The 15,861-nt window shown below is 40.8% G+C and overlaps 1 protein-coding gene across 1 annotated transcript in view; it reads left to right on the forward strand.

Moving 5' to 3' along the window:
* Positions 1-15,167, forward strand: part of SLAMF1 (signaling lymphocytic activation molecule family member 1) — a 41,314-nt gene extending 26,147 nt beyond the window's left edge. The window contains exons 5-7 of the mRNA XM_007976481.3: positions 1,710-1,783; positions 8,991-9,083; positions 10,789-15,167. Of these exons, the coding sequence (XP_007974672.1) occupies positions 1,710-1,783; positions 8,991-9,083; positions 10,789-10,839 (218 nt within the window). The 3' untranslated portion in view covers positions 10,840-15,167. The remainder of the gene's footprint in view (positions 1-1,709; positions 1,784-8,990; positions 9,084-10,788) is intronic.
* Positions 15,168-15,861: the final 694 nt, after the last annotated feature.

Here is a 15,861-nt window from a genome sequence, read left to right on the forward strand (position 1 = left end):
CTCCATTGCTTCTGCTTGGACTTTGCCCATAATAAACCTCCATGCTTCAGTTTGCCACTTTCTCACCATCCTTACTGCCTCATGATGTATACAAAGGATACTGTGCAACTTTAGAAAGAATGAAATAGGTCTACTGTGCCAGCATGAAAAGTGTCAAGACATTTTTGTTTGTTTGTTTTGTGTTTTTGTTTTTTGAGACGGAGTCTCACTGTTGCCCAGGCTGGAGTGCAGTGGCGCGATCTTGGCTCACTGCAAGCTCCACCTCCTGGGCTCATGCCATTCTCCTGCCTCAGCCTCCCGAGTAGCTGGGACTACGGCACCCGCCACCACACCTGGCTAATTTTTTATGTTTTTAGTAAAGACGGGGCTTCACCATGTTAGCCAGGATGGTCTCGATCTCCTGACCTCATGATCCGCCCACCTCGGCCTCTCAAAGTGCTGGGATTACAGGCGTGAGCCACTGCACCTGGCCTAGCGTCAAGACATTTTAAGTGCAAAGATCAAGTTACAGAGAAGTGTGTGCAGAATAAGTGCAAAGATCAAGTTACAGAGAAGTGTGTGCAGAATGACACCAGTTGTGTGAAAAAAAAAAAAAAAGCCTATATAAGTATAGCAAATATCCAGAACTGCATTGTCTAATATGGTAGTCACTCGCCACATGTGGCTTTTTAAATTTAAATTAATTTGAATTAAATAAAATTTAAAATTCAGTGGCATTAGTCACAGTTCAGGTGCTCCATAGCCCCGTGTCTGTAAGCTGTATTAGACATTGCAGATATGGAACATTTCCATCATCTCAGAAAGTTCTGTTGCACAGAGCTGATCTACAGGGATATACATCAAACGTTTAAAAATGGTTTCTTCTCTTTTTTCCCCACTTCTTTTCACAAGTGTTGAGAAATATGGTTTCTTTTGGGAATGAAATTGGGTTGGTTAATGGGGGAAGGGGATTTATACTTTTTATATATTTCTTCGCAATTTTTATTTTATGATGAGATTAAATTACTCCTATAATTTAAAAAGAAAGCTTTTTAAAATTGGCTAACAATTAAAATGTTCTGCAACTTATTAATTTCCAGAGACCCTAGGCCCTGAGCAAAATTTCCAGAGGCTGGGCAACAGAATGACATTGTTGCTTTATTTTCTAAACAGTCCCAGTTGGAACATCCCTCTTACATGTCCCCCCACCCTTACCTCCCACACATCAATTCCCCCAGAAATAGGGAGGTGAGAAAGCTGCGAGTGAAGCAATATACTACCAGCTGGAAAATATAAAACAGGTATAAACAACTAGCCCTGCCCTCAAAGAACTTAGAATCCTATTAGGAGACCAGATATGCACATTGAACAACAGAGATTAAAGTAATTGAATGGGACACCAATGAGAAAAACACCTAATGCATATTGGGCATTTGTTATGCATCAAGCAATGTTCTAAACACTTTACAAGTGGTATCTCATTTAATTATCACAACAGCCCCACAAGGCAGGTATTTCAAATCCCATTTCACAGATAGGCCGAGAGTGATCAAGTAACTAACCTAAGACAATACAACAAATGTGCAGGCAGGTTGGGACTCAGGGCTTTGTTTCTATTGTACCCTTGGTGAAAGTGGGTATGCAAAGGACAGTAAAGACCAGACAGGTCTGAGTAAGGAGCTCCTGCTGGGGACCAGAGGGAGATAACCATTATGGTTTCTTTTCACCAGGTAAAACGGACCATTACCAGACAACAATGGAAAAAAAAAGCCTTACGATCTATGCCCAAGTCCAGAAACCAGGTGTAAGTTCTATATTTTGTTTGAGATGAACCTGTCCTCTTTCCTATAGGATTCCTGGCCAGTCTACCTTGCTTGTTGGACATTCACAGTTTTCCATTCAGAGCAGAGGAAAGTAGGGAACAGGAGTCAAGAACAAGAGTTCTCGTAAAGGTCACTAATAATGGGTAACACTGGATAATTTTCTGGTCATGTTTCTTCATAGCAAAAAAATGAAGAAGCTGGAAATAAATACTTTATGTATGTATCTTTCCAGCTCTGGCATTCTAGGAGCCTAGGGTTCCATGTTATTCAATTATTTCCTTTTCTAGGGAAAACAGTGCAGGCTTGAGGAGAGAGGAGAAGGTTTGGAAAAGCTATTGTGTGACATGTTGTACTGATCCAAGTTTAGGCATTTACAAAGTGCAAAAGTGACAAGGAAGGTAGGATCTTCAAAATTCTAGCTAGAGTGTGGTTAAAGAGATGAAAGATGATATATAGACTGGAGATGGAAGAAAGCATTGTTGATAGAGTGATCATCGGACTAAGAAGTGAAGGATGGAAAAACTGGATACATGGTGAAGTTGAGAAGCAGATATGGTAGAAGGAAGGGATAGCGACACTAAAAGAATCATGGTTAGATGTAGAGACACTGTTGTTTTTCAACATGAAGGCAATTCTTGGTACTGTATAAGCCAGAATCTGGCCATTTGGGGTGTAGGAAGAGGCAAATTCTTGAGTAAAGGATGTGAAGGTACACACGGTTTTGATTAGTACCTTAGAAAATTGCATCAAAAGATAGCAAATGCACTTCTGAGAACCAGGAGATGGACTCCTGAACGAAGTTCTTATTTCTGCTGTCCCCTAGTGGCCTGGAGGGTTTATTACACAACCCAGCTCCATCCTTCCCTTAACTAAACTCCATTTACATAGATGAGAATCCCAAGAGTAACCCTTTCCCCCCATGCTCTCATCTGCATATTTAGGTAACCAGGTTCATCTTTACCATAGTGTCTTCCCTCACTACTCTATCCTATGTTGCTAGCATCCCTCTTTTTTACTGTGAAGTATGACATATGGTAGTCACTAGCCACATGTAGGTTTCTAAATTTAAATTAATTTGAATTAAATAAAATTTAAAATTCAGTGGCATTCATCAGTTCAGGACTGTCCTCCAGTTCTACATTTGAGTCTGAGCTGACCTGCAAGACTGAAAGTCTTTGAGGACTGGAGTCTGTTCTCTCCTCTGCCACTATAGCACCTAGGAGAGCGCTGGGCAGGCATGTCTTACTTTGCAAACACTTGAGGAGACTAACTTGCACCTCCTCTGCTACCTCCAACTGCTTCTAATCACACTTTGAGTCCTCTCCTCCATTTTACACACACACACACTCACACACACACTCACGCATATGCACTCCTCAGTCAGGATCAACTCTGACCAAAAAAGTACAAAACACATTAATGTCAGCTCACCGAATTACCCTTAAGTGCGTGTCTCAATATTTGATAAAGCAAGTCTTCCTAATTTGTTTTTCTGCAAAAATTTTTGGCTATTCTTGTTCCTTTGTACTTTCATATGTATTTTAGAATCAACTTATTAAGTACCATAAAAAGAAAAAAATTTATTAGAATTGTATTGAGTCTACAGATCTATATGAGGAGAAATTACATTTTTCAGTATTGCTTTTTTTTTTGTTTTGTTTTGTTTTGTGTGTTTGTTTGTTTTACAGAGTCTTGCTTTATCAGCCAGGCTGGAGTGCGGTGGTGTGATTTGGGCTCACTGCAACCTCTGCCTCCTGGGTTCAAGTGATTCTCCTGCCTCAGCCTCCTGAGCAGCTGAGATTACAGGCACCTGCCACCGCACCCAGCTCATTTTTATATCTTTAGTAGAGATGGGGTTTCCCCATGTTGGCCAGGCTGGTCTCAAACTCCTGACCTCAAGTGATCCGCCCACTTTAGCCTCCCAAGGTGCTGGGATTACCGATGTCAGCCACTGTGCCTGGCCTCAGTATTGAGTCTTCTAATACCATAAAACTACCGCTCAGATCAAAGACTAGAACATTGCCCATACTTCCTGAAGGCCTCCTGTGCCACTTCCCAATCATTACTTCCTCTCTCCTCCCCAAAGATAACCACTATCCTGACTTCTAGAAATATAGTTTAGCTTTTTCCTTTTTTATCTTTGACCTTTATAAAAATTGAATTCTTTATTCTTTTTTCTCTCATGTCTGATTTATTTTGCTCAATATTATCTTTATGAGATCCACACGTCTTTGAATTTAGATATAATGCATGCTTTTTCATTGCTTCATAGAATATAAATGTATGAGTATACTAGAGTTTATTTATCCAGTTGACTGTTGATGGACATGTGGGTTATTTCCAGGTTGAAGCTATTATGAAAGTTGCAGCTGTGAATATTCATATGCAAGCCGTTAAGTGGATATGTGCAAATATTTTTGTTGAATATATACCTAGATATACCTAAAAGTCGAATTGCTGAATCATAGAGTATGCATATCTCCAAATTGACTAGATAAGGCCGAGCTGTTTTTCAAAGTGGGTGTATCCATTTACTTTTCTATCAGTTACATATGAGAGTCTCAATTGCTATGCTTTATTTATTTATTTATTTATTTATTTATTTATTTATTTTTGAAACAGAGTTTCACTCTGTTGCCTAGGCTGGAGTGCAGTGGCAGGATCTTAGCTCACTGCAACCTCTGCCTCCTGGGTTCAAGCCATTCTGCTGTCTCAGCCTCCCAAGTCGCTGGGATTACAGGTGCGTGCCACCACACCCGGCTCATTTTTGTATTTTTAGTAGAGACAGGGTTTCACCATGTTGGCCAGGGTGGTCTGGAACTCCTGATCTCAGGCGATCTGACTGCCTCGGCATCCCAAAGTGCTGGGATTACAGGCCTGAGCCACTGCTCTCGGCCTCAATTGCTCTGCATTCTAATGAAAACTTGGCATTAACAGTCTAATTTTAGTCCTACTGTTAGATGTGTCTTATTATACTTTTATTCCACATCTCTCTAATTATTAAGGAAGTTGAGCAACTTTTCATATGTTTATTGGCCATATTAAACTTTTTTCTTAAAGTGCACATTTAATCTCTTGCCCGTTTTCCTTTGAAGTTTAGTCTTTCTTCTATGGACTAGCATATGCCTTTCATGTATTTTGGATATGCTCCCTTTGGCAGATATGTCAGCAAATACCTTCACCTATCTGTGGCTTGCCTTTGAAATTTCTCAGAGATACCTATTGGTAAAGAGAAGGTCTTAATTTTGTTGCATACCAATTTAGTCTAGTCCTTTTCAAGCATTACTGGATTTTATTTGCTAGTATTTTGTGAAGAGTTTTGTTTTCCACTTATGTTTCTGAGTGAAATTGGCCTGTAATTCTCTTGTGTAATGCCTTTTGTTTTTAAAGAAGGCACTGCAGTGGCTGGTATATAGCATTCTTGTGAATATATCTAACTGGGATACAAGTTGAGGTAGAAATATTTAAAATATCCTTAAAAAATAAGTAACAGAGTTCTTCCTGGGCTCTTCTTTAATCACAAGCCTCAGATGGATCCCAAAATGACAAAGAGCTACTCTCCCTAATACCCACATCATGGTAAAGTGGGTCACTCTCCTGTTAAAAATTCAGACTTTAAGACTGGAAGGGACCTGGGGAGTCATGCCTAACGAGTGGGGTTTTGATATAAAGATTTGTGCTAATTCACATAATGAGTTGGGGTATGTGTTAGTTTCCTAGGGCTGCCGTAACAAATTACTAGAAACTTGGTGGCTTAAAACAACAGAAATTTATTCTCTAACAGTTCTGGAGATCAGAAGTCCAAAATAAGGAGCCACATCCTCAGGGCCACACTCCCTCTGGAGGCTTTAGGAGAAAATCCTCTGCCTTTTCCAGCATCTGGTGGCTCCAGGCTATCCGTGGCATTTGTTGGCTTATAGTTGTTTATCTGCAATTTTTGCCTTCATCTTCACATAACCTCCCTGTCTGTGTCTTCTTTTTTTCCATCGCTTGTAAGGACACTCATCGTCAGACTTAGGATCTATTCTAATCCAGGATGACCTCATTTTGAAATCCTTATCTCGACATCTGTGAAGACCTTTATTCAAATAGTCACATTTCGAGATTCTGGGTGGACATATCTTTTGGGGCCACAGTTCAACCCACTACAGGGTGCATTTCCTTTCTATCATTCTCTGGGATTTGGGGGTAGAATTGGTCTTATTTCTCCCCTTAAATATTTGGTAGGAATTGCTAGTAAAGCTATCTGAGACTGGGGTTTGTTTGCTGGAAATTTTTTTAAGTTATATTTTTATTATTCAATTTTCTCCTCTACATATTAGTGAATAAGTTTTTTCTGTCTTTTTAGTGGCTACCCTAGAAATTGTAAAATATGTCTTTGACTTACTAAAGTCTAATGTTTACTTCTCTCCTGCATAATACGTTAAGTCCACAATAATTTCACCTCTTGATTTATGTGGCTGTTTTGTCATTATCTGAATTTCATATATATTTTAAACATACAAGACATAATTATTATTGTTTTATATACAAAATATATAATTAGACTTACCCACATTCTCACAATTTTCTTTGTTCATATTTGCAATGTCTTTATTATGTCATTATAAAGACTGTAAGAATGCAGACAAGGGATTGCATTGGGAGTTATACCTGATGTAAATGACAAGTTGATGGGTGCTGACGAGTTAATGGGTGCAGCACACCAACATGGCACAAGTATACATATGTAACAAACCTGCACGTTATGCACATGTACCCTAGAACTTAAAGTATAATAATAATAATAATAATAATAATAATAATAATAAAGGGCAATAAAACCCAACCTAAAACTGCCTAAGATTTCACAATATCTATAATTTAGGCACCATTTTGGCATATGTTATATGTATATAGAGTATTTTCTTTCTTACATTAAACCTAAAAAAAATTAAAAAATAATAAAAAAAAATAAAAACTAACAATGCCTTTAGTCTTTTTGGAATGGTTATAAAATAATCTTATAAAGAATATAATAACATGAAAATCACTTAACAAATATTTACTGTGTGCTAGGAACTCTTCTAGGACTTATCAGAGCTACTATCTTGCAGAATTAATTCCAAGGGCCACCATTCACAAAAGTTATGAGAAAATAATGCTCCTGGAGTTGCTTGTAAATGATGTTCCCTAAAGATGCACAAATCAGTGATCCTAACAGAAGATGACAAGATACAAAAACATACTAACTTATTATAATTATGTTTAAAATAATCCCCTATGCCTGGATAAAGATCCTGAAGCCAATATTTAAGCACACACATAGTTTTAATAGGACGATGGGTGATTTCTTTTACATATTTTTGTCTTTTCTAAAACTTCTGAATTAATGTTAAAAATGTAAGTTTATTTGCCTTCTTCCTTCTGCCTCTAGGTCAGGTCATGCTAAAGTTCTTCCAAACAGGAAGACCAGCAGAGGTTGCATGTGTTGATAAAGGTCTCTTAATAAACTGTTTTCATAGCCTCTTAATCTATCTCATTACTGCAAGAAATTCTTTCTTAAACTCAAAATTTCTTCAAAATGTATTTAAGAATTATATGGGATCTTGAAAGTCATCTATTTGAACCACCCAATCACTGCTTGAATTATCTGTTACAACATTACTTCCAAAGTGTTGCCTGGCTCCTTTTTACTGAAATATAGTTTGTGAACGAGCAGCATTTGCATCACCTGGGACTTCATTAGAAATGCAGAATCAGGCCCTGCCCCAGATCTTCTGAAGTAGAATCAACCCTTTAGCAAGATCCCCAAGTAATTCATATGCATAATAAAAGTCAGCAGCACTGGTTTAGACCATGCCCAAGCACTTAAAACTATAGGAGTTCATTGCCTGTCAAGGCAATTTATCCCTCATTTGAGCATCTTTTACTATCAGAAAGATCTTCATTATATTGAACCAAAGTATTTCCCCCAAATCCTAATCTTTGTTTAAACCTGAAACACTTTACAAGCAAATCAAATTCCTTTTCTGTATGGCAATTCATCAAATATATGAAGAGAAAAATTATGTCCCATCCCTTTTTCCTCCAATAAACTTTCCTAATTCTTTAACCCTTCCATCACATAACAAAATTCCAAGCTTTCTCGCATCAAAACACAAGTGGTGTGGTTTCAAGTCTGGCTCTATACCCAGGGAGAGTGGACAGCAGCATTATCCCATAACCAGTGTCCCCGAAAAGTGTTGAATTAATGACTTTCCTATTATAAGTGATGGCATCCGCATCTTACAAGGATGTGGTCTCAATTTACTTTGAAGTCTTTGTCCAGGTATTGTGGATTTTAATTTGTTCAAAGTAACATCAACAAATATCAACCGAAGGGTTTATTTTTATGCGTCCCACACTGTTCTGTGGGGAATACAAAACTATATAGCTTATTTCTCAAGGAATGTGTAGACTGGAGAAACAACACATAAATATATCAGAATGTTTTAAATATAGCATAGATTGCCATAATGTATAAATTAGACTTTAAATACCTGAGGAATTTAGGTAAGGGATAGGTCATTATAAGTTGAGGTGACCAAAGAAGAATAGTGATAGGACATGTACCTTAAGTTAAAAGAGCTTAAGGTAGGGGACTCCTGGCTTTGACACTTCTTGCATGTACACATTAGGAAAACATTTGATCTTTCTGAGCTGTAGCTTCATCCTCGGTGAAGTGTGAGTAACAGTATTTAACGCATAGAGTGGTTGTGAGGCAAATGAGAAGACATATGTGAAAAGGAGGAAGAGTAGGAATGGCAGTGTGGGATGCAAGAACTCCACATGTAGCTGGTGATACGAGTGAGATGGACTAAATGCTGTTGCTATTCTGTCCCCTCCAGCTGCTCCTGTAAGAGCCACACCAATTTCAGTTTCTTTTGAGGAAGACATTTAAAACATCTGGGAAGCATTAACAATGGATGAGGCTGCCTTGGGAGGTTGTGCACTCCAAGACACCACTTGGGGAGTCCAAGCAAAGCCTGGGGAATTGAGTTCCAGAGAATTTGAGGGAGAATTCCCACCTGAGAAGGAGGTTGAACCAAATGACTCAAAGGAATGCTCTGCCTCAAGGCTTCTTGAGTCTGTGCTTCTCCATCAGAGAGATGGATGAGAACTAGCTCTCTCTGTTCAGCTAATCTGCTTTCTTTGCTTCTCTTGTAGCCTCTTCAGAAGAAACCTGACACCTTCCCAGCTCAGGACCCTTGCACCACCATATATGTTGCTGCCACAGAGCCTGTCCCAGAGTCTGTCCAGGTGAGGCATCTCTCTGCCTACTCTCTGTAGAGGGGGAATATATGGAGGAGGGGAAAAGGAGGAAGTTTGTTTTGTTTTGTTTTGTTTTAAGATGGGAGGAGGGAGAGGATCAGGAAAAAATAGCTATTGGGCCATAGGCTTAATACCTGGGTGACAAAATAATGTGTACGACAAATCCCCATGACACAAGTTTACCTGTGTAACAAACCTGCACATGTACGCCTGAACTTAAAAGTAAAAAAAAAATTAAAAAACTAAAACAAAAACAAATTAAATGAAACACATGGATAAGTCCTGGACCGGGGAAGGTGGGCCACAGCATGCAGGCAAAAAAGAGTCTCTGTGGCCTTGGTTTTCCATTTCCATGAAACCCCCAACACCTGCTCACATGGGGCCACTGCTCACTCCCCGCTGGCCAGTGTTTCTCTGAGAGTTGTCCAAGGACCACATCAGAATCAGCTGGTGTACTTGTTAAAAATAAAGATTCCTAGGGCCTTCCATCTAGGATTCTGTTAAATGAAAATGTCTATGGCGAGTAGCCAGGGACCTACATATTAAAAAACCCACACACCAGATAATTCTGATACACACTCAAGTTTAGGAACAGCAGCTGGAGTCCAGGAGTTCTCAACTCCAGCTACAAAGCGGACTCACCAGGGAAGCACTGTAAAAATGCTCATGCCTAGACTCTGTCCAGCCCCATTTAATTAGAATATTTAGGGGTGGAGCTCTGCATAGGTGTTAAACCTAGAAGAGAATATGAGGTGCAGCTCAAAATGAGACTTGCCTGTTCTACCCTATCGCAAGATCAGCAGGGACTAAGTTTACTTGTGACAGGAATCTTTCCTTTGCTGAATGAACAGAAATAAATTCTGGGCTGAAAGCTTTGGTCCACTTGGGCTGTTTCAGAAGAGAGCCCAGGACTATAGAGGCACAAACGTCACACAAATGCCTGCATCCACCTTATTTTTCAAAGCTCTTACCGCCCACACACCCACCCAGAAATGCCTGGGCAGGTGCCCTATTTCAAGATGAAATCCATCTTCAACTTGAGATCCATTCTCAGTACACTGTCATATCTAAGAGGGAAGTAAAAATATAAACCTGACTTCAAAAGCTTCAAAAAATATATAGATTTTTAATGAAATTTACTTAAGGACAAAACCAATATGCTATAGTTAACACTTTATGGAAAAACCCCTTAAATTCCCATTCTCTTTTATTTGTTTCTTTGACATGAGAGATCTTTGCGCATAACCCTCTTCTCCCCTTCCTCTCCCCTAACAATACCACTTTTCTCTTCTCCCTTTGAGTCCCGCTAGACTTTTTAAAAACTCAATAATTTACAACTCTCTTGGCTTCCCCAGATTGTGATCCATGCCTAACAGCAAAACAAATGGTTTGCCTTACAAGGGGATGGAAGGGGAGAGGGCAAACGGGGAGACAGGGCATTGAGTGCTGGTCCTCAGATCATGCTCCCCATAATGGCAGGCTTATGCTTGGAAGGGAGCTGTGGCCCTTGTTGCAGGTGGAGAAGCAGTGTGGGTACCCAAGTGCTGCCCCAACAAGGCCCTGTCTGTGACAGACCCTGCACAAGCCATGATCTCTAAGACCCTTTCCTTTTCCTCAGCAGCGCTGTTTTCATTTGCATCCTATGAAGTGAGTATCCAGTCCCTCCACTCACAGACTTCTGCTTTGTCCCCAGGAAACAAATTCCATCACAGTCTATGCTAGTGTGACACTTCCAGAGAGCTGATACCAAAGACCGAACAAAGGGACTTTCTGAAGGAAAATGGAGAAAACAAAATGAACACTGAACTTGGCCCCAGGCCCCAGGTTTCCTCTGACAGACATGCTACACATCTGTACCCTTCTCGGATCAACTGCCTGGTGATGTTTCTTCCACATACATCTGTGAAATGAACAAGGAAGTGAGGCTTCCCAAGAATTTAGCTTGCTCTGCCGTGGCTGCAGGCGCAGGACAGAGCGTTACTTGATAACAGCGTTCCATCTTTGTGTTGTGGCAGATGAAATGGATGGTAATGTGAGTTCAGACTTTGGGCATCTTGCTCTTGGCTGGAACTGGATAATAAAAACCAAAGACTGAAAGCCAGGACATCTGAGTACCTATCTCACACAGTGGACCACCAGTCACAAAGTCTGGAAAAGTTTACATTTTGGCCATCTTTACTTTGTTCTGGGAGCTGATCATGATAACCTGCAGACCTGATCAAGCCTCTGTGCCTCAGTTTCTCTCTCAGGATAAAGATTGAATAGAGGCTGAAGGGTGAATTTCTTATTATACATAAAACACTCTGATATTATTGTATAAAAGAAGCTAAGAATATCATTATTTTATTTGCAAAACCCAGAAGCTAAACAGTCAATAAACAGAAAGAACAATTTTGAGATCTCTGAGTTTTGAACAGTGGACTGGAAACCATGTAAGAGTCTTAAAAGTACACTTCTGTGCAAATGGCATTCAGTTTTAAAGAAAAAAGTAGCAAATGTTTGATGGTGCTGTTACAAAGGAGCTTGGAATACTAAGAGGAACTTGTCCCATGGTGATTTTTCACTTCTCAAAATGATGTTTAAATCCCAGTTCTCTGTTGATTCCCTTGAACAAACCTGGAACCTCAGCTAAGACTCTCTGTGACCAGATTCTGAACGTATTTTATATCCAGGGCTTCAAGGGGGTATTGCAGGTTAAGGTCTTTCCTTGGCACTTTCTACTCCCTGCATACCTCTCCTCACACTAAATTTATCTTCTAGTAGAAAATTAAGTTATTTTGGTCTAACAACTTCAAATCATTGAATGCTCAATAACTTATTTTGCAAGCTGCAGGCAGAAAGAGCCTTTTTTTTGATAAAGTCCTATGTTTTTTCCTATTCTTTGCTTTCAGACAAGCTGTCTTCAATTTAAGCTCTTCTTGTTCTTATTGGTTCTTATATAAACTTGGCAAGTACTGTAAGAAACAGCTACTATCATACAATTGCATAATAAGGGGCACCAACTTCCCAGCTCAAAACTCAGGTCCTTATTGCCTTGTATCTTTCCTCCTTTATGTGGTCTATTCACATTGTAAGCCTGTTGCTTAGTGCATCTCGTTTCTTGGTATCAACTTCTTTAATAGAGTTCTTGGTTACAATCAACAGAAGCTGGCTTTGGCTTTTTAATGTAGAAAAGGAACCTATTGAAAAGATACTGATTGGTTCCAATAACTGCTAGAAGGTTCTGCAAAACCATGCTTTGAAAGTGAGCAGGAAAAGAGGAGACTAGGCTTTGGGGGCACAGCCAAAATTACAAAACTAGCCCAAGGATGACCATCCTGTTCATGCACAGCCACTGTCCCCAGCACTAGGCACAGACTCTACCACTGCCTCACTGTCTCCGCTGGACTTGGAAACTTGATATTACTGTTATGGCTGCACTATCTGCCATGAAAATGAATTCTCCAGGATGCTTCTTCATCCTTTCATCTCTAACTTATAATTCAAAGTCTGGAATTGAGTGGTCAATCCTAGGTCACATGTCCACGTCCTATCTCCGAGGGAGGCTGGTAATTGAATATCTGGCATTTTCCATGTTCACTTCTTATGAATTAAGGAATTCTACAAATAATAGAAGTGGGATTCAGGTGGTAGGCAGACAAAAATGCCTCACAATTATACACTATGCCACCCTTGTATAACCTTACCCTCATTCACTGTCTACTCTCAAAACTGTGGAGCTACTAATGAAGATTTGTAAACGCTAGGCTTATGAGCACCCATTCCTTTACTACAACTCAGATTGTTCTAGAAGCTCAGTTCCCAGCACTTGGATTTTTCCAGTAGCTGAATTCTAACTGATGGAAGGACAGAAACAAAGGGTGAAGAAGAGGCTTTCACTTCCAAGTATCCTGAACCCCTGGGCTCAAGACCTCACTGGGGAGGGAGTCTTTTGGGCCAGCCACCAAACATCACTGGCATTATGCCTCTCACCCTAGACCATGTTTACAAGTGGGAAAACAACCCCTTCTGGTGATACATTCACCACTCTCTAGTTTCCCCCAAATGGGAAACTATGGGGAGCAGGAGCTTGTGTTTTCCTCAGGCTTAAAACAATAAGTTTTCCCCGTGTTTCCCCTCTAATGCTGTTTTCTTTTGACCAAGCATGTCTGAATTCTAGAGAAATCAGGAGGAACACACCCATTCTCAGTTTGAAGGGACTGATGTTCTGAAGTACAACTGGGCATCGTCCCAGGTTCTTCAGGACGCTTCCTCCATTCACACAGCGGAGATGTAATTATTACAGGGGGTGGTGTGTGCTGGCTGAGAAGCCACTGTGAATTGATTCCTCTTCCAAAGTTTATGTTTCTACTTTTCGGAAATGAATAAATTACAACCAGTCCATCAAGGAAATTGCACTTTCGTCTTGTGTTTCCTAAAGGATTTATAACACAGTAGCATGGCATGATGTGTTTCCTGGCCTTATGTCTCCATGCCATAGTTATGAAATGCTGAAGGAGGCAGATTTGATCAGATAGGATGTGAGGTTGTCCCTTTCCTAGAGGTGGACAAGAGTTAGCTTGGCATCCCTTTCACTAAAGGTCAGGAAACACCCTCCACATGGAGAACTGTGTTGAAAGGATTGTTTAATTTTTGTCACTGCCAGAGTAATTCCCTTCCCTGAACTCTTCCAAATTCCCCTTGTGGACAAAATCTAGAGCAAGGTTTCTCAACAGCCACACTAATGACATTTGGGGCTGGATAATTTTTTTGTCATGGGGCTGTCCTGTGCACTGTAGGGTGTTTAACAGCATCCTTGGCCTCTGCCCACTGGGTTTATAGCACATGCCCTGTCCTTGATTGTGACGATCAAGTGTCGCCAAACACTACCAAATGCCCCCTGCTTGGCAAAATCTCCCCAAGTTGAGAACCACTGATCTGGAGATATGCTGGCCCCCTGGTGAGCTTTGAGAAAACTAAATACATTTCTATATACCAAGAAGTAGTCTGTCAAAGGTGGCCACCTGGTCACTTAAGCATGGCCCAAACCTGTCAATAACAACAAAAGCTACCTAAATATTAGAATTACCTGGGTAACTTTTAAAAAATAGTGATGACAAAATCTAACCTGAAACCAAAATGAGATCTGGGTTGAGGTCTATAGAACTACCACCTTAGAGATTATACCACAGAAAGGATTTTGTGATGAGTTTCACACACCAGCCACAAGAGGGTGATATAGCAACACAACCTACCCAACCTTAGCATCCCCACCACTTCCTTGTATCTAAAGGATGTGGACTTAGTCACAGACTGGCTGAAACTGCGGCTGGTTTCTCAGTTCTTACAGGCTGCAAGGAGATAAGAAGGCCAATGTAGATTAATGACAGGCTCTAAAATGTTAACTGTACTAAGTTTATTTCACAGAAGACTTCTAGTTCTACTCAATGCTTCACTCATTCAACAAAGTTATTAAGTTCCTACTAAGTGTTTGAGCTTGTCATCCAGCAGGAGATACAGAGAACACAGGCAATTGAAATATTATGACAGGTAGATCACTATGTGATCTATTGAGACCCATTGGAAAATAAAAGAAGATGCTATTAATAATTACCCTGGGGCAGGAGATGGCAGCTAGGAGGCAGGACTAACTTGCAACTCTCCCTCAGAAGAACATGTGTGAAGACTCACATCATGAACTTTTGCTCCAAGAACCATTGCAGGAATATAGCAGGAAAATTGAAAGAATTCACAGACCCTTTGAAAGAAGTGGCTTGCCACCATGAACTCAGTGAAATAGCTGAAAAACTGTGAGTGCCTAAAGTGTGAGAGGGGGAAAGTCCACCTCTGAACACACATCTTCACTGGGGAAACCTGAAAATCCAAATAACAGGAAAAGGATTTAACTTTGCCTAGAGCTGAAATGAATTTAGAGAACCAAGCAAAATATAGAAGTAGAAGAAGCAGTGGGAAGAGCACTGCAGGCACTCCTGGTCCCCTGGGAAGTCCAGGAAAGTCATTTCTAACTTTATCTCACAGGGGTCCTTGGGGACGGCTGCCAGTGGAATTGGGGAAGGGCCACAGGGAGAAGGAAACTTCCAGCTGAACTTTGTAATAACTTTGACTGAGTATGAATTGTCCTGGCAGGATCTGTGGAGATGAACAGAAAGTGCAGATACGAGCACAGAAGCCACAGTACGCAGGGAGGGGTGAGGCCTGAAAGCCCTGCCTGCATTCTCAGCAGAGAGGATAGTATCCCAGGGCAACATCCCAGCCCTGCTTACCAGAGGCCTGGATATAAATTTGACTCTGTTGGTTACTAGGGGAGCATGGCGGGAGTGAGACTGGCCTTGCTGGCTCTGTGGGAGTGGGGTGAGGCCTATCACTGCTGGGGCCTATCACCCCCACTTCCCTGGCTACCTGTACAGAGCAACAGAGGCAGCCATAATCCCCCTGGGGAACATAACTCCATTGGCCTGAACCACACCCCCATACTCCACAGTTGCCACATTAAGCCCTGCCCAAGGATAGTCTGAGCTCAGACATGCCCAACTCTGACCCTACCTGATGGTTTTTCTCTGCCCGCCATGGTAGCTGAAGACAAAAGACATAATCTTGTGGGAGTTCTGTGGCCCTGCCCATCACCTGAGAAACCCAAATACTTATCCAGGTGACCTTAGAGCAAGTTTGTATTCCCCCTATACTGCTGCAGCTGATGCTGTCTTGAAATTGCCACCTTCTGGCTGGAGGCCAATCAAGTCAAGCCATTACAGCAACTCATAACAAA

The sequence above is a fragment of the Chlorocebus sabaeus genome, chromosome 20 (assembly GCF_047675955.1).
Source record: "Chlorocebus sabaeus isolate Y175 chromosome 20, mChlSab1.0.hap1, whole genome shotgun sequence".
NCBI lineage: Eukaryota > Metazoa > Chordata > Mammalia > Primates > Cercopithecidae > Chlorocebus > Chlorocebus sabaeus.